This window comes from Zalophus californianus, chromosome 17 (genome assembly GCF_009762305.2).
Source record: "Zalophus californianus isolate mZalCal1 chromosome 17, mZalCal1.pri.v2, whole genome shotgun sequence".
Classification (NCBI taxonomy): domain Eukaryota; kingdom Metazoa; phylum Chordata; class Mammalia; order Carnivora; family Otariidae; genus Zalophus; species Zalophus californianus.
The window spans coordinates 53,803,998-53,822,791 of record NC_045611.1 but is presented as its reverse complement, the minus strand read 5'-3'; the positions used below and the strand labels follow the sequence as shown (position 1 = coordinate 53,822,791).

Genomic DNA, 18,794 nt, shown 5'->3' with positions numbered 1-18,794 from the left:
CTCTCTCTGACTTCCTCAGACTCTCTCTCTCACCCTCTTTCTCAGACTCTGTCTCTCAGACTCTCACTCTGACTCTCAGACTCTCTGACACACTCTCTCTCTCTTTTTCAGACTCTCACTCAGACTCTGTCTCTCACTCTGTGACTCTCTCAGACTCTCTTTCACTCAGATTCTCTCTCACACACTCTCTCTCTTTCAGACTCACACACACACTCTCTCACTCTCTCTTTCACTCAGACTCTGTCTCTCCTCAGACTCTCTCTCATTCTCTCAGACTCTCACTCTCAGATTCTCTCTGACTCTCCCTATGACGCTGTCTCTCAGACTCTCTTTCTCTGACTCTTTCACTCACTCGCTCTCTCAGACTCCAGACACTCTCGGTCTCTTTCTCTGACTCTCTCTCAGACTCTGTCTCTCTCAGATTCTCTCTCTCTCAGACTCTGACTCTCAGTCTCTCTCTCAGACTGTCTCTCTCTCGGACTCTCTCTCAGACTCTCTCCCTCTCTCGGATTCTCTCTCAGCCTCTCTCTCCCTCTCTCAGATTCGCTCAGACTCTGATTCTGATTCCATGTCTCACTCTTCACCTTTTCCTTCTCACCTCTGTCCCTCTGTCCCCCACACAGTTTCTGTCTCTGCCCCATGTGTGACACACACACTTTCCTCCTCACACTAATTTCCCTCACGCTTCTGGTTTCTTTTGCTCACACCTTCTCGAGTGTGCCTTGCTTCTCCTCCTCTCCCTCTCCTCCGTCCCGATCTGCATCTCTCCCCACACACACCCCCACACAGGTTTTCTTTATTCCTCTCATCGTGCTCCTCAGAGTTACTCTTTATTTCACGAACACGCCTCTCCCATTTCTCCCGAAACGATGCTCTTGTCCTTCTTCACCTTCATCCACCCCAACCCCACTGGCCTGGCTTCCCGCCCTGTGGCTCTCACCCTCTCCGGAAGCTTGTCTCCTTTCCTCAGGACTTTAGTCCCACCTCGCACTGCGCTTCACTCAGCCCGTCCGTTTGCCCCCCGGGTGTGGACGGGGGCGGGGGTGACACCAAGGTGGCATCCCTGAGCCTGGAGCTTCCTGCCCCGTCCAGTGCCCACAGCGGCGCTGACGGGAGGGCCGCCCTGGGGCATCGCGTGGTGGGTCCTCCGCACGTTGGTTTACACTCCGCACGCCCTTCCCTCCCTCTGCTTCTCTGTGCCTCTCCTCTCCCCCTCCTCCTGCCCCCTTCTTCTCCGTGGATTTGGCTCTCACACCAACCCCCGCTCTTCTGGCTGCGGTCAGGGAGCCCATCTTTTCCTTCTGCTTTCCGCTTCCCGTCCCCTTCTCCCCTCTCGGTCCTCTGTCTCCGTCCACGCTCTCACTCGGCTTCCCCTGTACCTTCTTTTCATCTATTTTTTTTCTCTCTCTCTTCTTTCCGCCTTCGTCTTCTCCCCTACTCGCCTCCCCCGCGCCCCGGGTCCTTCCCGCCATTCCGTCTCTACCCCACCGCACGCGCGGGCTTCTCCTCTTTCCTGGACAGCGCCCCCGCCTCCCATTTTCCTTCGCCACTTCTCTGCCTTTTCTCAGCCCGGAGCGTCTCCCTCATCCTGTCCCGTCCCTCCGTCGCTCTTCCTCCCACCTCTGCGCCTCGCCCCGCGGGCCGCACCCCTGCGAGGCCCGGGCCCCCTGCTGCCTCCTAGCGCGGGGAGGCCCCGCTGGCACCCGCGGGCCGGGCCGGGCGTCCCCGGCCTCCGAACCAACGGCCCCGTGATTCGTGTTTGACCCGTCCTGCGGCCCCTGTCACGTCCGCCAGCTCCGGGGACCATCAGCCCACGGGTCTCGGCAGCGCCTCGCGCACCGGGACGGGGCCACGGCCCGCGACCTGGGCCGGCGTCACCCCTCGGGAGGCGGCAAACCCCCTCTTCCCTCTTCTCTAGTTCTAGCTCCGTCGTTCCTTCGGTCCCCTTCGTCGCCCGGCTCCTTCCCCACACCGCTGGCTGCGCACCGCCTCTGCTTTCCCAGCTGTCGAGCCGTCCTCTCCCTCGGCGGCGGCCGGGCGCTGAGGAGGGAGCGGTGTGTCCGCCGCGGGGTGTGAGCCGAGCGCGCGCGCCTCCCGCCCTTCCCTCTCCCCTCGCTCTCGGCTCTCCTCGTCTCTGGTCGGCTCTCCCCGGCTTCGCTCCTCCGCGGACCCCGGCCCCGGCCCCGGCCCCGGCCTCGGGGCGCGCGCGCGCGCGCCTGTGCCTGTCCGCGTGCGCGCCTGTGCCTGTTCCTGTCCGCGCGCGCGCCTGTGCCTGTGCCTGTCCGCGTGCGCGCGCGCCTGTGCCTGTCCGCGTGCGCGCCTGTGCCTGTGCCTGTCCGCGTGCGCGCGCGCCTGTGCCTGTCCGCGTGCGCGCGCGCGCTGGCCGCGGCCCGGCCCCTCCTCCCGCCAGGGCTTCCCCCCCTCCTTCCCCGCATCCCTCCTCCGCCTCCTGTCGCTCTCGCGCCGCTCCCCACACCCTGTGTGGCACAGCCACCCCTCACTACACACCTCACTCTTCTCAGTTTGGTCTTCGCGCTCTCTCCTCTCCATCCCTTTCCTTCCACTTCTCTCGCACCCCTCCCCACTCCCGGTTCCTCTAGCCTCGCTCACACCCCTCCCTTCTCGGCCTCTCCCCGTCTCTGCCCTCCTCTTTCCCGCCGGCCCGCTCGCTCGCTCTCCACACTCCTGTCTGCCCTTTTTCTCCTTCTGTTTCCCGTCCGCTGTTCTCCCTTCCCCCGCTTTCCTCCCTTCTGCCTGCTCTCTCCTCCCCTGCCCCGCTCGGCCACGGCCTTTGCCTCCCGGCCGCCAGCAAGCTCTCCGCCCCTTGCTTCCCCTTCTCTACCCCCCTTCCCCTCTCCTCTCCTGCCGTCTCGGCCTCCTTCTTACCCTGTCTGTCTTGGCTGCTCCCGGGCCGCTCCCCCGCTTCGCACCCTCCCCTTCTCCCCCGACCGTCTCCTTCCTCTGCCTTCCATTTCCGACTGTCCCTTCGTCTCTCTCCCTCCTTCTCCTTCCCCCACCCTCGCTCTCCTTTCCTCTCCCCTCTCCGCCTCCTTCTCTCAGGGCCTCCCCCCGCCCCAGCCCGTCTTCTCACTCATCTTCCTTTCCCCCTCCCCTCATTGCGCGTTTTTCCCTACACTTTCTCTTCCAGTCTTTCCTCCTTGCTCCCCTCTTGCTCGTCTCCATCCCTTCTCTCTCCCACCCCTTCTCTCTCTCCTCCCCCTTTCCTTTCTCTCCTCTCTGAATCTGTCACCTCTGCTCTCTCTCCTCCGAGACTTCTCCCCCCGCCCCACTGGCCTCCTTTCCTCTGCTGCGCCTCAGTCTCCCAGCTTCCCTGTGTCAGGGAGGCCCCTCCATTGTCAGCCAGACGCATCCTCAGCAGGAGCTCTGAGATCCTCTCTCCTTCCCTCTCCCTCCCTGAGGTTCGGAGCTGACATCCTCCCAGGGATCTGTGCAGGGTTTGTGCCAAGAGGCTGGACAGCCTGGAGCAGGGCTGCCAAGCCAGAGGCCCCCCTGGATGGAAGGGCCTCTGTGACACCCATTTTCTCTCTTTTTTGTCTGTCCTGGATGCTGGCCACTGCCTGGATTGGAATGAGGCCTGCTCCCAGCTCAGGAAGGAGGATACGAGGAACTGGCTTAGAGACAGGGAGTGAGTTGCCTAAAGACACTTGCACGTAAGTGCCAGGGCTGGGCTGGCTGGGCCACCCTGCAGTTGGCCAGGGATTGGCTCCTCCACTCTCCTGATCCCTGGACTCCTGTCTGAGCTTGGTGAGAAGGGGGCTGCCTCCCTTCTGCCCCGTTCTCCTCCCCAACCTGCCACCATCTTCTCTTCCTCAGGCAACATGGAGCATGGGAGGACTTCACCTGACTCCCATTTCACAGATGAGAAAATAAGCATCGGTGTTCCTGAAGACCAGCATCTGCTAGGACAGAGGATTCACGGGAACCCCGACCTTCCCAAGGGCCAAGAGTACCCCCTGCAAGGCACTTCTCTTCAGGGAGAGGGTCCACGTGGACCTGACCTCCCCAGAGTACCCAGGAGAGCATCCTGTGGGTCTGAGAGGCATTCTCAGGCAGGGTGAAGTCTTTGATCACCACCTACTGATAAAGGACGGAACTGTAACCCAGCTGTATTAGACACCAGGCATGGTGTCAAGCAAAATTCTGTAAAATTTTTACTCCTGGCCAATATGTAAACATCACACCCGGCAAGCTTCTTGGTATACCAATTTACACCTCCAGACTTCATGTTTTTAAGTCATCCTATGGGTGGATTCTCTTCTGCGTTGCCATGGAAATGCATACATGCCTACTATGGGAAACTAAGGAAAGTGGGATTTGGTTTACAGAGTTTGCTTGGTAGCCTATTTCTAGGAATTGGGCCAAATTGAGTTTTCCTTTGTAACGACACCATTATGCCTTGCTGACTGGGAGGTGGGTGCAGGCAGAGATGAGTGACAGCTAAAGAAGCCCTGGGATTGGTCTCCGATCCTCACCATGGAGTCTCTCTGATGGGTTAAATAAAGGAGCTTACAGAACTCATTCCAGAAGCCACCTGCTACAATGCACAATTCTGGATAGTAGAGTCTTAAAATATACTAAAATTAGCCTTATATATTTTAAAAGATTGCCTGTCCTATAACTCTGTGCTAAGTATACCTAAATGACCATATGAAACGCTGGGCTGGGAAAGGGGTTTCCTAAATGCCAGGAAGCAGGTAACATTTTGTAGGGCAAAGAAGGGCATCCAAAAGGCAAGGCAGGAAACTGGGGAGGGACGCAATCCTTTCCCCGGGCATTTACCTTGCAGGTGCTCTCCCACCTTAGACCAGAGGTCAGGAGGCCAGGGTAAGAGTGCAGGAGGGAGAGAGTGGGCACTGAGCTCCATGGGGACAGAGCAGGAGGGGTATGGCAGAAAGGTGGATGGGGCCATGGGGGCCCAGAGGGTGCCCGCAGCCTGGCTGGGGGTATCTGAGGGACTCATTCATTAAGGTTGGGGGGTGCTCGTCAATGAGACTGAAAAGGAACAGACTGGAAACTAACAGACCTCCAAGGTCAGGCTGTGGGGCTGCGACTTTGTCCTGAGGGCACTAGGCAGCCATGAGAAGGCTCGGAGCAGGGGAGGCGTGGGGGGCAGCTCTGGTGTCAGAAGTTCCCCCCGTGAGGCCAGGGAAGGAGGCCGGGCTGATGGTCCAGGTGGGGGCGGATGAGGCCAGGACTGGGGCCGAGGGGGACAGGAGAAGGGGTGAGGCAGGAAGGAACAGCGGAGTAGGGCACCCCAGCGCTCTGGTCTGTGAGGCCAAGCAGGTGGTGGCACCACTTCCTGGAGTAAGGATTCCTGCAGGGGCTCCGACTGGGGGCAGATGGGTGGCAGACTCTCCCAGAGGCATAGCCTGGGGAAGGAGCCAACGGTCTGGAGACCAGGAGGGGCGTCTGAGCGGGAGACGGGTTTGAGGATAGTCAGCACGAGGGGCTCCAGTGTGGACGGGAGGTGGCTGAGGCTGCCCCCAGCAAGTCCCCCTCTGGCTGCGTGTCCTGCAGACACACGTGCATGTGTGCGAACAGATGCGGGCGCATGGGGATTCCTGCAGCACTGCTTGCAACAACCTGAAGGTCCCTCCACGGGGACCGACGAAGTCAACTCCGAGCCAGCTACATCACAGAATGAGGATGCACTTTATATCCAAGATGGAAACCTCTCCAACTTAGATAGGGAGAAAAAAACTAGAGCTACAGAGTGCCTGGGTGGCTCAGTTAAGTGTCTGCCTTCAGCTCAAGTCACAATCCCGGGGTCCTGGGATCGAGTCCCGCATCGGGCTCCCTGTTCAGCAGGGAGTGTGCTTCTCCCTCTGCCTCTCCCCATACTTGCGCTGTCTCTAATAAATAAAATCTTAAAAAAAAAAAAAAAAAAAAAAACTAGAGCTACACACTTTTGTAAAACTATTTACATGGATGTTTGCTTGTTTATGTAGAGAGTATCTCCAGAGCAACGAGCAGGAGACTGGAAACTCAGGCTGCCCCCAGTGAGGGGAACAGGTGCCAGGCTGGGGTGCGCGGAAGGCTCTTTGCTTTGGATCCTATGGTATCTTTTGAGTTCCATGCTATAGCCCTGGATACCCTGGTCAATAAAATGAAATAGTAAGTGGGCTCTCCAGGGAGAGGCAAGAATTAGAAAATTTTAATGAGGACAGAGCCCCAAGGAGCCCGAACTAGCTCCGACAGTGACTGGAATATACCGCAGATTAACTCTGCCGGCTCCAGAGTGATTCAAAGAGTCTTAGAGGAAAAGAAGGTAATCAGATAGGTAAAGAGCTCAAGCTCAATCCATTAAAAAATTACAAAGTGGTCCGACAAATGACTGGGGCAAGAATGCACCTACCAGTGAGACAACGGGTTAGGAACTCCAAGTCCGAACCTTGTCCAAGAAAGCACCAGGAAACACCATGGGGGCAATTCACGTGGAGCGCAGAAGGGAAAGAGGGCCAAGTCAGAGCACCCCTGGAACACTGTTTTATGTATTAAAGCCACAAAGAAACGGGTCGAACGATAACCCCCAATGCTGGCAGGTGTGTAACACAACAACACAGTTGAAGAAAATACTGAGGAATTGCAAATCGGTGGGACTGTTTGGGACTCTCAGGCCACTTGTCACAGCACAGCAAGGAGTGGCTGGCCCCTGGGAGCAAGGTCTGAGGGAAGAGAAGGGCCAAAGGAAGGGCCACAGCAGGACAGGAATCCAGAGGAACCAGAAAACAGACAGGGTGCCTTGAGGCGTCAGACAAATCACAAGAGGAATTCAAAATCGTTAAGTGCTGCCCTTGAGCAAAAGGACAAGAACGGTTCCCGGAAAATCCCAATTGGTGCTACCAGGCTCCACTTCCCTCTTGAGACAGATGCAGAGCCTCACAACACGGAGAGGTTTGAGCCATCTGCTGGCGAGGTCATGGGGGAAGGGGGACTGGTGTTTGCTCCACGGAGAGCAACTTAGCAACATGGGTCATGTCTACAAACGCCACCTTCCTTTGGCCGGCGCTGGGGTTCCATCTTGGTTACATCTGCATCTGTGAAAAGGGTGACATCCGTAGGTGGAGGCCAGGTTGAATGAGCTCTGGCGCACGTCTCTGGTAGGGCACAAAAGACGAGGCCATTCCCCCACTAGGGGAAGTCTCCAGAATATATGGTGCAGGAGCAAAGAAGCAAGGGCAAGGCCGTGTAGGGGGTTCGCTACTTGTGCGTTACAAAAAGAAAGGACAGCGTGTGTCCCTACCTGCCCGCGCCAGCACAGACAGACACAAGGAGGGAAATGAAGCAAATAAGAGCAAGCGGGGGAAACAACTGTCCACCACACACCTCATGTTGTTTTGACAGCAGAGCCACACGAATGCACCACTTTTTCATAAAAGTGTTTCCAATCTGCCATCGTAATTCCACTTTTGGTCAAGCATCCCCAGGAAATAATTCAAACTCACCAAAGAGAGCCTGGAGAGTGCTCGCTGTCGTGCTATTTATAACCACATCCAGCAGGAAGCTACATGTTGAACATTTGGGGAACGGTTTAATAAACTGCCATACAACACCACGGAGCGTTACACGGCATCACAGGGACCGTGCCGGCCATTTCTGCGTGCTTCTGAGCGATACACAGAGCCGCGCGTGGAACTCAATCAAGCCTGTACACCAGGACCTCCCTGGAACCAAATCAACGGGTGCATCTGGTTGCTGGCAGTCGTACCTTTTCAAAACCTTGATGTATCTCAATATATTGTCGATATTTTTAAATAGACAAAGGGGGGGGGTGATAAATAGGAAAGGCCAGCACTCCTCTCCTGGTGGCCCGTCCCAGGGAAGACATTCCAGGCAGGGGAAGGGATTCTATTTACATCATCCGGCCCTCGACTCTACTAAACATTAGTTTTCTCTTTACTTTAAAAATCATTTCTTCATGCCCCAGAGCCTGTGGGAGGCCTGGCATCCTGACAGGGCAGGACACCTAAACTCCTGCTCAGAGCCATGGGCAGATAAAGGCCGGAGAGGGGTCCCAAGGCAGGGCTGCTGGGAGGAATGGGGCCCAGGGGGCGCCCATGGCCAGCCCACACCTGCTCTGTGCCAGGCCCCTCAAGGGCAGACAGGTGGGAAGTGCGTGGCCCAATCCAGTGTCAGACAAGGTAGAGGGACCCTCTAGCCTAGCCAGGGACAAGCAGGGCGAGAAGACCACGAACAAAGGCACAGAGGCTGGAGAGAACTCGGCATGTTCCCAAAGTACGAGGCTCAGGGGAAAGGGGGACAAACACAAGGTCAGAGCTGGACCAGGAGCTCGAGCTCCACGCTGTGGGCAAGAGGAAGTCTTTGGGGCCACGGAGGGACCACAGGGGAAGGCAGGGTGCACCAGAATCTGGCCGCCCGTCTGCCCAGAGGGAAAGGACTCCTGGGGAGGAGTGTCCTTCTACCCTCCTGGGACGGGGCTGGGAGGAGCTAGCAAATCCTTCTCGGGATGATCAAGGACAGGAGCACTCTGGCCGGAAGGGAGTTGCCTGGACGAAAAGAGGACCAGGCACTGACGGCCCGGCCCCTCAGCGGCCACTGCCCCCACCGCCACCCCCGCCGCCTCCCCCTCCCTGGCCCCCGGCGTCTGGAGCTCCTGACATCATGAGGAACAGGACGACAGGAATGATGTACATCCACTGCGGGCCAGGTGAGAGGGTGGGACGATGGACAGACAGACAAAGAGAGAGACAGAAAGAAGAGAAGTGAGTATGAGTCACATTGCCCCAGGGCGGGAAGGTGGGGGAAGCCGGCGTGAGGGGAGGCCACGTGAGGGAAGGGGGCCCAGGTCCCCTACATCACTACAGGTTGGGGAAGGGCTGGTGGGGTGCAGGGAGGGTAGAGGCGGGAGGGGGCTCAGTCCTCACTCAGGCCTCCTGCGGCGGCGGCGTGGGCCCCGGGGCGGCAGGACGCAGGGCTGTGAGCAACACAGCCCCCCCGAGGATGAGGTGCCACTGAGGAGGGAGGGGGCATAGGTCAGGGCCAGGGGTGGCCATGGGGTCCTGTGGCCATTGGGGAGGGCAGATCTGGGGCAGTGGGGTCTTGGCCTCTCTGGACCTCAGTTTCCCCACAGTGCAGCTGTCTGGAGCTACTGGCAAACCAACGGAGGCCCCACAGGTGCCACACTCCGGGCAGTAGGGCTTGGCATCCTCCCGCCCACAGTGGCCTCCGCTGTCTCCCGCCCTTGCCTCGGGTGGACCAGCCTCCTGCCCCAGTGCCCCCAGCCCCCCCCAGCACCAGCCCCAGCCTGGCAGCACAGGCCCGCGCCCTCCCAGCTCCAGACCAGCCTCCGAGCACCTCCACTCATAGCCCTACCTCCCCTAACTGCCCCTTGTCAAAGCCACCAGCATCCCAGGCCCGGCCGGAGGATCCCACCCAGCCTCTCCTTTCCAAAGCTCCCCGTTCCATTTAAATCTCTGTCTCCTTCCCTTCTTCAGCCTCACAGCACTGGCCCAGCTCAGGCCTTGTCCCGGCCCCCTCCCAGTGCTGACCCCATCCCTCCCCTGACCACCGCCCTCCTCACTGCCCTTCCTCCAGACAGGCCTCTGTTCAAGACCGACACTGCCTGTACCGCACCTGCCCCCAACCTGAGGCAGGCCTGGCCTGCCACCAGGCCCAGGGGACCCTTCCCCCGTCTCATCCCACCACCTGGCTCCAGGCTGGCCGTTTGCTGAGCCTGGACGCCCTGTGACCGCTGCCATGAACAGACCCAGGCACAGGCAGGGCGCATGGCTCCACAGTCCTCACCCACTCCGCCCAGGCCTTGGGCTCAGCCCAGGTGCCAGGGGACGGGCCCGGAGGTGACAAGCAAGCCCCACGCACAGGAGGCCTGGAGGATGAGGAACAGGCCGAGGGCCACAGGGGAGAGAAGGGCAGAGGGGGACTCAGGAGGAAAGGGAGCAGGGGCAGGCAGAGCTCCACTCACATATTTGGCGAAAAACGACTTCTGTTCCTGGGGGTTCTTGGCCTTCTGGGCCTGCTCCATCTCCAGGCGCTCAATGAAGGCTGCGGTCTCAGGACTAGGGGTGGGGGGAGAAGGAGAGAGGGTAAGGGGGCTGGGGGCAGCCAACGAGGACACGGCAAAGCCAGCAGAAGGACGGCTGAGACAGAGACTGGGCTGCCCACGCCCCTGCCCTGTACCCGCACCCCAGGGCACCCGCACCCCGCGCGCCCTCACCCCAGAGCACCTGTACCCTGCCCACCCTCACCCCGGGGCGGTGGCCGGCGGCTGTAGCTGCACAGAGGTGTTGAACAGTTCCAGGTCCACGTCTTCCACTTCGTGGCCCCTGCAGCCCCCAGGGTGCGTCACCACTGACACACCCACCACGTTGCCAGCCACGTCCACGTGCAGAGTCAGCTGGTCCGAGAGGTGCGACTCCACCAGGGAGCACTAGGGGGAGCAGGGGGATCAGGGTTGCCACCCAGACCTTGCCCGCGCCAAGACCCTGAAGTCTCCAACCCCTCTCACAGGGCCCAGAAGGATCTTTCAAAGCCCTTCATGGGTTCCCCCTCCCTCGGGCACAAGTCCAAGTGCAAAAGCCTCCCCATGAGGTCCTGTGCTGTCCCATCGAAGGGCCCGCCACCTGGACTGTCCCCCTCCAACCCAGGGGACCCTTGAGGGCAAGGCCAGGTCTGAGTCCTCCCTGTCCATAAATGTTGGGGCACAAATGGTGGAAGCCAGGCTGGGGCAGGTGGGAGGCACAAGGAAGGTCCCCGTCACCGACTCACCGCAGGGACAAAAGAGGAGACATAGCTGCCAGCTTCTGGGCCATCAGGGGCCCCAGGGCGCTGAGGCACCCGGACACGGTACAAGCCATTCAGGGCTGCCACATCCTGCAGGGCAGAGGAGGGTGGCAGTGAGAAGGACGAGCGGCCCCCGCCAGGCCTGGACTGCCACCGGGCCCAGGGGACCCTTCCCCTGCCTCACCCCACCAGCACCCCCCTAATCCCCAGCCCAGAACTTTTCCCAGTGGGTGGCCCCGCTGGTGAGTGAGGCCAGGAGCCACCGGGTGCTCCACCTGGGGGAGAAGCCACCTTAAGGGCAGCAGAGCCCAGCCCAGGGATGGAGTGAGTCCCAAGGACACTTTCCTCACACCTGGATCCAGTTGCACCTGGGCCCACCCCACACCTAGACTCCCCAGTCATAGGAGTGACAAATTCTCTTAGGAGGCAGCTGTGACAAAGAACCACGTGGGAAGCACACAGCAAGGCTGGCTGGGGTGGACCACCTCCCACAGAGAGGGTGCCCATGGGCACGTGCCCGCCCACGAGGAAACCTGCATCCCCAGCCTCCCTGGCAACTACGTCCGGCTAAAGGAAGAGAGTGCAAGTAGACTGTAGCAGCTTTTGTGGGCCGTCCCCAAAAGATGGCTTCTCTCTCTGCCCCTCCTTTTTCTCTTCCTCTGGCCCGCTGCATCTCCGTGCACCATCCCTAGGGAGGACCAGGCCAGGCCAGGGAGGAGCCCAGCCTTGAGGAAGCCACGAAGCACGCTATGGTAGAAATAACCTTCTTTTGTTTAACTGTGGCCTTTGCAGGGATCTCTTTCTCCTCCCCAGCAAATCTCCTCCTAACTGACTGTAAAGCATCTTGGCTGAATCCGGAAGGGTGAGACAAGCTAACGATATGGCATGGCACGCTCCAAGACACAGGTTCCCCCCACACCCCAGCTAAGCCCCGGGTCCCCACCTCACCCGAAGCCGGCCCCGCTCCTCCTCATTGAGCTGCCGCTGCGACAGGGACAAAGTGCCATCCTGCTGGTTCCAGAGCAATGAGCCCCGCTTCCGAAAGTGGGCACTGTCATCTGCGGGGAATCAGGGCTCAGCAGCCACCCCGTCACTGAACCCCTCGACCCTTGCAATGACCAGGTTGCTTCCCCCTCCCGAGGCCCCATTTTCCCACTTGCAAAGTGGGGACACCCCCCCCCCCACCATGCCCTGCCCTCCTATCTCACAGGGCAGCCCACGGCAAATGTCTAGACACCACAGCTCCGAAGCCCGGCCTCTGCCTTGCCAGGTGACCCAGGGACAGTCACCTAATCTCTCTGAGCCTCAGTTCTGCCAGCTGCAAAATACAGGGGCTTCCAAGCACTGCGCCATGTCAGAACCAGTGGGGCTTTCCCGGGCAGAGGCCAGGGTCTGAATCAGGAGGTCTGTGGAGGGTCCCAGCTTCCGCGTTTCTAACAAGTGGCCCAGAGTTTGGGGGCTCGGACCTCTGGGCCATACTGACCTCTGTGCTCTGGGAATCTGAACACCTGAATCGTAGTTATTTAAGCTGGGCTGTACAGCAGGTCCTGGCTCTACCATTCACTTACAGAAGGACCTTGTGTGGTGCCCCTCTGAGCCTCAGTTTCCCCTTCTGGAAAATGGGGCTATATCTAATACCTACTACGTTGCATCACTGCGGCAAGGGCAAATGAGTGAATACACGCAGAGCATCTAGCCCCTAGTGCCGGGCACAGGGTGACTGGTCTAAGAAGTCTGCTCTGAGTTTATTACTGCTGCACTGGCCTTTCTGAAACTGGGATTTGTCTTACAGATAAAGGGAGTATTCAAAGGTAGGGTTCCTTCTCTCTCATGTCCTCCCTGCCCCAACCTCCCCAGAATAATGCAAACACACTCTGAGGGGCAAAACTTTTAGTAAATGTATGGCATGTCTCACACTGGGTGGCACCCAGACCCAAGTTCTTGACTTCACGGGGCACCAGGAAAGTGCCCAGACGAGGACGTTGCTGGACTCACCGATCTCGAATGAGTGCTCCAGCAGCAGCCCCACGGTGCCGCAGCCCTCACCCTCTCGACCTTCTGCTCCCGCCTGCAGGTGAGAGAGAGGCCCCAGATGAGGACCATCAGAGCCCTCAGCAGGGCAGGACCCACGGACCCCAGGGCAGACGCAGGCTGAAGGAGGAACCTTACTTTCACATTCATATCCAAACACTGACACTTGTCCACCATGATTCCACCAGGAACCGCCCATTTTATGAAAATTCATGATCTGGACAATCCCCAGAAAACCAAAGCCTGCAAAGAAGCGTAACTTTGTTTCCAAGGCAACCATCTCCAGTCCCAAGGCAACTATCTTCACGGCTGGCATCGTAAACATTCGTGGGTTAAAGGATACCTGAGCTTCCTTCCCAACCCAATACACAAGTGGCCTCGTTTTCACCTTAACAGCCACTATAGCGACGCTGCCGCCCGAGTTCCGCCCCTTATCAAGGCTCCACGCCTTCCATTTCTCCAAATTCAAATTTCTCCTACCTCTGCGTCCTCCAACTACGCCCTGGCACCTACGCAACCCTCACACCTGCGCAACCCCGTGTCCAGATTTTAATCCTCCAACTCAAGATCCCGCCCTCCTTATGCATATTCAGGAGGCAGAACTTTATCCAATCACTCCAGAGCCTCTCTGCCCTTTTCGTTTTAGCCGCCCCTACGTCTGATTCGCCAAGGTTCCACCCGGGCCACACCTCCTCATGCAAATTCAACGACTGCGGATTCCCTAGCGTTCCAACGTGAACAGGATGTTCTTGCCCCAACCTCCTTTGGCGCATCCTCGTTTTTACAGCACCGAAAGCCCAGGGACCAAGATCCGATCCAAGCCCCGCCCCGTCATGCATATTCACGCGCTAAAGCCTTCCTAACTATACTCACTTCGCCCCTTCTTCCCTCTTGGCCCTGCAATGCCTCATTCCCACCTTACCCAACCTAAACACCCGAGGCCCAGGATTTCCGTCAGCCCCACCCCCCGTGCAGAGCCAATAAGTACGCACCCCCCGCAGAGCGGTCCCGGACCGGCAGCCACTGCCCCGGGCCCGGCTGGGGGCTGCTGCCGCCATCAGCAAGAGCAGGAGCAGCCGAGTAGCCACAGCGCCGGCCGCCGCCATTTTGACCCCTTCCCATCAGGCCAGGGGAGGGAGTGAGCCGGGCGGTATGGAGCATGCCGCCCATGCGCCTGCGCCAGTTCTTTGCGCATGCGCACTACCGCTCCCCGGGTATGACGTAAGCCGGGTGGCGGCAGCTTTTTCGAGGTCTCTGGGCACCGCCCCTGTGATGACGTCACAATAACGGGCGTCTCTTCGGTGGCGTTAAAGCCGGGTCTGCCGCGTTGTGACGTGATAGAGCCCGCGGCCCCACCCACCGGTTTTCTCCGCCGGCACCTCCCTCTGTTCTCCCCATGGGGCGGGGTGTTGCGATGATGCGGGGGCACGAGACTAAGCCGGCCCCCAGTGGAACAGGTGAGGAGGCACCGGGTGGGATGGCCGGCGAGAGGCGGAGCCGGGCCTGGCGGGGTTGCACCAGGTGAGGGATGGGGCCGACGGTACGAAGATTGATAGCCCAGATTCCACTACCCTCAGAGCGGGACTTCCCTGGGCCCTACCGGCTGGGGGGACCCCGGCCCAGTCTCCTGGACTAGACCCCCCGAACCTCGCCTCTCTAGAATGCCCCCTGGTTCCAGCCTATCCCACGGGCCGGCTCGGACGGCTCCAGCGCCACCTCCTGAGCGGCGAGTTCGACCAGCTGCGAGACTTCCCCATCTTTGAGAGCAACTTTGTGCAGGTGTGGAGCCCCAGAACCCCCTGACACCGAGCCTGGGCTTGAGCCCTGTCCTGACTTGGGGAACCCCTGCTCTGCCAACTTCTGACCATTCTCCTATAACGTTCATCCCCTGGGATTCTGGATCAACCCCCACCACCCCCATGCTTCTAGACCTTTAGCTTCTCTATGAACCCTGGCCTCTGATTCCCTTGGTTCATTTTCCCTGACTTCACACCCGGCTAACTCTTGACCTCTGACCCCAGGATATCTGACCCCGGACTTGGTGTTTAAGACACTTGGCTCATGACCCTTAATCCCACCAATCCTGCCTTCCATCTATCTGCCTTCTAACCTCTAATCCCTGGCCCCAGGTGACCCGGTTAGGAGAAGTCGCCAACAAGGTCACCATGGGGGTGGCAGCCTCCAGTCCAGCCCTGGAACTCCCAGACCTGTTGCTGCTGGCCGGCCCTGCCAAGGATAACGGATGCCTGCAGCTCTTTGGGTGACTGCCCCCATCCCAGCCTAGACCTCCTCCTTCCCCAGCTCTGGGCATCCTGAGCCCCCACCCTGCAGCACCTCCTCTCACACAGATGACTCCCAGGGCCAGGAGTCTTGGATGGCTGCCAGCCCACTGTGGGCTGCTGTACACCCAGGGGAACAAGGGGAAGGCAATCCATGGGGGCTAGAAATCAGAGATAGATGGACATGAGAGGGACAGTCCTCAGCCTTACCCTGGCAAGGATCGGAAGAATAACCATGTATGCAGTACCTGCTGCATACCAGGCACCCTGTAGGCCTTGCAGGTGATCTCATCTCTGGCATACTCATATGGTGGGGCCCCTTAGCCCCATCCTTTGAAGAGATAAACCAAGGCTCAGAGAGGGGAGCCAATTACCCAGAGACCCACAGTGGTTCAGGGGTTGGGTTGGGATTGGAATCTCAGGTACCTCGTCCTTACTGATCTCATGATTCTTTTTTTTTTTTTTTTAAGATTTCATTTATTATTTGACAGAGAGAGAGAGCCAGAGAGCATAAGCAGGAGGAATGGCAGAGGGAGAGGGAGAGGGAGAAGCAGGCTCCCCACTGAGCAAGACTCACATCTCACACACACCCATGCTCAAAGGGGTCCACAGTTCTTTGTCTGCCGTTCTGAAATCTAAAAAGTTCTTTTGCAACCCACTTGGTGGCAGAATCTGATTCTGACCTAACTAAATGAAGGCTACTTACAGCCTTTATGTATTGTCCCTGTAGAAGTTTAGAAGATTCCACAAAGCAGTACGCTGACGCCTTACGGTGCACTGGGACATTTTCTCTTCTACACTGCTCCTTTTCCTTTCGGTGCTAATCTATCCCACCAATTGACCTCACTGCTTACTGAGTCATGACCTTCAGTGGGAGGGACACTAAGGACAGTGCCAAGGGGTGCTTGGAACCCCCATAATCTCCTTCAACACTGTCCCCCAAATAAACATACCGTCACAGTAAAAACACTGAGCTTGCTCTGCAAATAAAGCATCAAGACTCACTCAGCCCCTAATCCCTCACTTCTAACCTGCTTGCAGCCCGGAGCTAGCCTGGGCCAGTTGGGATGAGCGTATTGTGGGTGTCTGCCCTTCCTTTAAAACCAGCTGCAGGGGCATACTACTTTTCCACTCTGCTTATTCCCTCAGCAGCACCATATCAACATTCACTTCATATCAACATAAGTGCAACCACCACGACCTTTTTTGGACATACATGAGCTTGGACCCCAAGCTTGCATCTGGTGCTGTTACCATCCTGCCTGGGTTCAAATCCTGGCTTCACCTCTTCTTCACTGGCTTTAGCCAAGTTCCCTGTCTGTGCCTCGGTTTCCCCATCTGGAACATGGGGATAAGAGGAGAGCCCACCTTCCAGGGCTGTCAGGGATAAACTGAGTAAACGTTTGTGAAGTGCTTAGAACAGCCCCTGGCACGGGGTCAGCGCTTCGTAAACATCAACGGTTATTCTGCCATTTGGGGAATGTCATAACAGATGGAGCCACCTACCTGAGGGACAATAGTGTTGTGCCCGGTGTCTTGAGATTATAGCCGGTGTGGTAGGCAGAGGGCATCCATGCATACAGGCATGAGGATGTCTGTAAGATCAATCCCTAGAGGTGGTATTGCTGGGCCAGAGGGTGGTATATGGCTGCCCCATGTTGTGGTTAAAAACGTGGATAAGACTTGGGTTCAAATCCCTGTTGTGTGACCTGGGCCAAATTATCCACCGTCTCAACAAGCATCCATTGAGCACCTGCCATGTGTGAGCTCTGGGTACTCGGGGAACAGCTGCGAACAAAATGGGACCAAAGTCTCTGTCTTCAAACAACCCCTCTGGGAAGGCAGACAGAATAAATGACAATCTGTCCAATGGGGTAAGGTCTATGGAGACATATCAGATGGGGTAGAGGGAGTGGGGAGGTCTGCAAGGGTGGACATGGTTGCAAGTAAGCCACGGGTTGTAAACAGACCTTCTCCCAGAGAAGGCGCTTCTTGAGAAAAACACAAGATTAAGGCGCCAAGCCACAGGGCTGGCTGGAGGAAGATTTCCCAGCCTGTGCAGTGGTCGTGAGGTTGGAGCTCTCCTGGTAGGTTTATGGAACAGCAACGGGGCCGGTGTTGCTGGGGCTGAGTGAGTGAGAGAGTGAGCAGAGAGGTAAACAGAGGAGGCAGATCCTGCAGGGCCTGGCGGTGAAGGTGCTGCGGACTTTGCTTTTACGCTGAGCCGCGGGAGGGACGCGAACTTGGGTGTTGGCCGGCGCCCTCTGGCGGCCGCGTGGGAACAGAGCGGCGAAGGCTGAGGCCGCCGCCCAGGCGGGAAATTACGGTGCCGAGCCAGGGAGCGTCAGAACCTGAGGCTGCCCCTTCCGTCCTCCCAGGCTGTTCCCCTTGCAGTTCGTCCAGCTCTTCGTCCACGACGAAAGCCGCTGGCAACTCAAGGTCAAGTTCCGCACCGGCCGCGCCTTCTACTTGCAGCTGCGGGCCCCGGCCGAGATCCGAGACCGCGAGTTCGGCCAGTGGGTGCGGCTGCTGTACCGCCTGCGCTTCCATTCCGCCGAGGGAGCCGTGCCTTTCACGCAGGAGTACTCGACGGTGGAGGACGGGGAGGACGACCAGGACGACGATACGATAGAGCGGGAGGAGGTGGGGCAGGGGCGGGGCCGCCAAGGAGGAGTGGGGCGGGGAGTGGGCGGGGCTGGGGCTGGACTCCGGGGTGGCCGGGGGAAGCCGCGGAGAATTTGGACTACCCCGAGGTAGGGCTGGGGACCTAGACTCCTGAGTATGAGGGAGGGGCTGGGGGCCTGGATTCCTGTGTTCAGAGCGCCGGGCACCTAGGAAGGCCCGACTCCTGAGTCCTGAAAGGGTATGAAATCTGTGTGTAGACACAGCAAGATCTCAAGGCAGGGTCTGCAGGGCCTTGAGTACACTAGCCAAGGTGGCTATATAGTTTCCTAATTGGGCACCCCTATCCCCCAGCCTCTCTCCCCTTGACCTACTTCGGTGGAATATGGAGAGGGGACACCTGGGCCTTGAAGGGCTAGGGTGGGCCAGACCAGATGACCCGTTCCCTATAAGGCCTTGGGGAGGGGAGGAGCACCAATCTTTGAAGGTGGGGGCATTGAAACCTGTGGGGGCCTCTTCCTCTGGAGACACCCCACTCTCCCCACCTTCCAGGTAAGTACAGAGTCACCCCACCCACCCATCCCAAAACTGCCAATACATCTGCAGGTCAAGGCCTCTGAGACACTCTTTCTTATACTCAGCTTCAAGCCATGGAAGCCAGACTTGACCCACAGACCTCTGAACTCTGGGGACTCTGATTCCTCCAATATCCGTAAGGTCACAAAAGGACCAGAGATCAAAGTACCCTACCTCAGGGCCAGAAAGATGAATTATTGAAGTTAATAAAGATCAGCCACTTAAGAACTTAAGAACCAGGTCATGAGCACTTTTGTCAACATCACCAATTCACCATTGCCTCAATATGGTGTTCAGTTCCTCGTGTGTGGCTCCCCGGGCCACCATGAGACCTAGTGCCCACCATTCCATCATGGCTACCTCACTAGTCTTCCCCATCTGGGCTTTGGTTCCTCTTTAACTCATTGTAGTTGCCACTGCAGCCAGCCTGCCTCCTTCCCACGCATAGTAGCTAGTCCCAGAGGGCTGCCTCCACAAGGTCTTGGTTCACCTGTGACTTGTAAT

At 58.3% G+C, this 18,794-nt stretch overlaps 2 protein-coding genes across 3 annotated transcripts; one reads left to right on the top strand and one right to left on the bottom strand.

Annotated features, from left to right (window-relative positions):
* Positions 1–6,159: 6,159 nt before the first annotated feature.
* On the bottom strand, positions 6,160–14,048 carry EMC10 (ER membrane protein complex subunit 10). 2 transcript variants are annotated; one of them, XM_027617349.2, is made up of 8 exons: positions 13,806–14,048; positions 12,778–12,850; positions 11,731–11,840; positions 10,768–10,872; positions 10,248–10,429; positions 9,965–10,058; positions 8,907–8,993; positions 8,552–8,678 (listed from the first exon to the last, which is right to left on the bottom strand). In XM_027617349.2, exons 1-7 carry the CDS (start codon positions 13,917–13,919, stop codon positions 8,907–8,909), a joined length of 765 nt encoding a protein of 254 aa, XP_027473150.1. In that variant the 5' UTR covers positions 13,920–14,048; the 3' UTR covers positions 8,552–8,678. The 2 variants fall into 2 exon arrangements, with proteins under 2 accessions (XP_027473149.1, XP_027473150.1); XM_027617348.1 differs by lacking the exon at positions 8,907–8,993 and having other exon boundaries at positions 6,160–8,678.
* An 8-nt stretch (positions 14,049–14,056) lies between these two features.
* Positions 14,057–18,525, top strand: FAM71E1 (family with sequence similarity 71 member E1). The gene is made up of 5 exons (XM_027617371.2): positions 14,057–14,270; positions 14,474–14,592; positions 14,943–15,073; positions 17,471–17,735; positions 18,356–18,525. The coding sequence occupies exons 1-5, from the start codon at positions 14,210–14,212 to the stop codon at positions 18,410–18,412; spliced, it is 633 nt and encodes a 210-aa protein (XP_027473172.1). The 5' UTR covers positions 14,057–14,209; the 3' UTR covers positions 18,413–18,525.
* The last annotated feature ends 269 nt before the right edge of the window (positions 18,526–18,794 follow it).

What these genes read in the sequence shown, in the direction of transcription:
- EMC10 (XM_027617348.1), bottom strand. Translation starts at nt 13,919, where the DNA reads ATGGCGGCGGCCGGCGCTGTGGCTACTCGGCTGCTCCTGCTCTTGCTG. An exon ending in AGGAGCGGGGCCGGCTTCGG is followed by an intron (nt 10,873 to 11,730) that starts GTGAGGTGGGGA and finishes TCTGCCCTGCAG; the next exon opens with GATGTGGCAGCCCTGAATGG. An exon ending in AGTCGTTTTTCGCCAAATAT is followed by an intron (nt 8,679 to 9,964) that starts GTGAGTGGAGCT and finishes CCTGGCCCGCAG; the next exon opens with TGGATGTACATCATTCCTGT.
- FAM71E1 (XM_027617371.2), top strand. Translation starts at nt 14,210, where the DNA reads ATGGGGCGGGGTGTTGCGATGATGCGGGGGCACGAGACTAAGCCGGCC. An exon ending in GCCGGCCCCCAGTGGAACAG is followed by an intron (nt 14,271 to 14,473) that starts GTGAGGAGGCAC and finishes TCGCCTCTCTAG; the next exon opens with AATGCCCCCTGGTTCCAGCC. An exon ending in TTGAGAGCAACTTTGTGCAG is followed by an intron (nt 14,593 to 14,942) that starts GTGTGGAGCCCC and finishes CCCTGGCCCCAG; the next exon opens with GTGACCCGGTTAGGAGAAGT.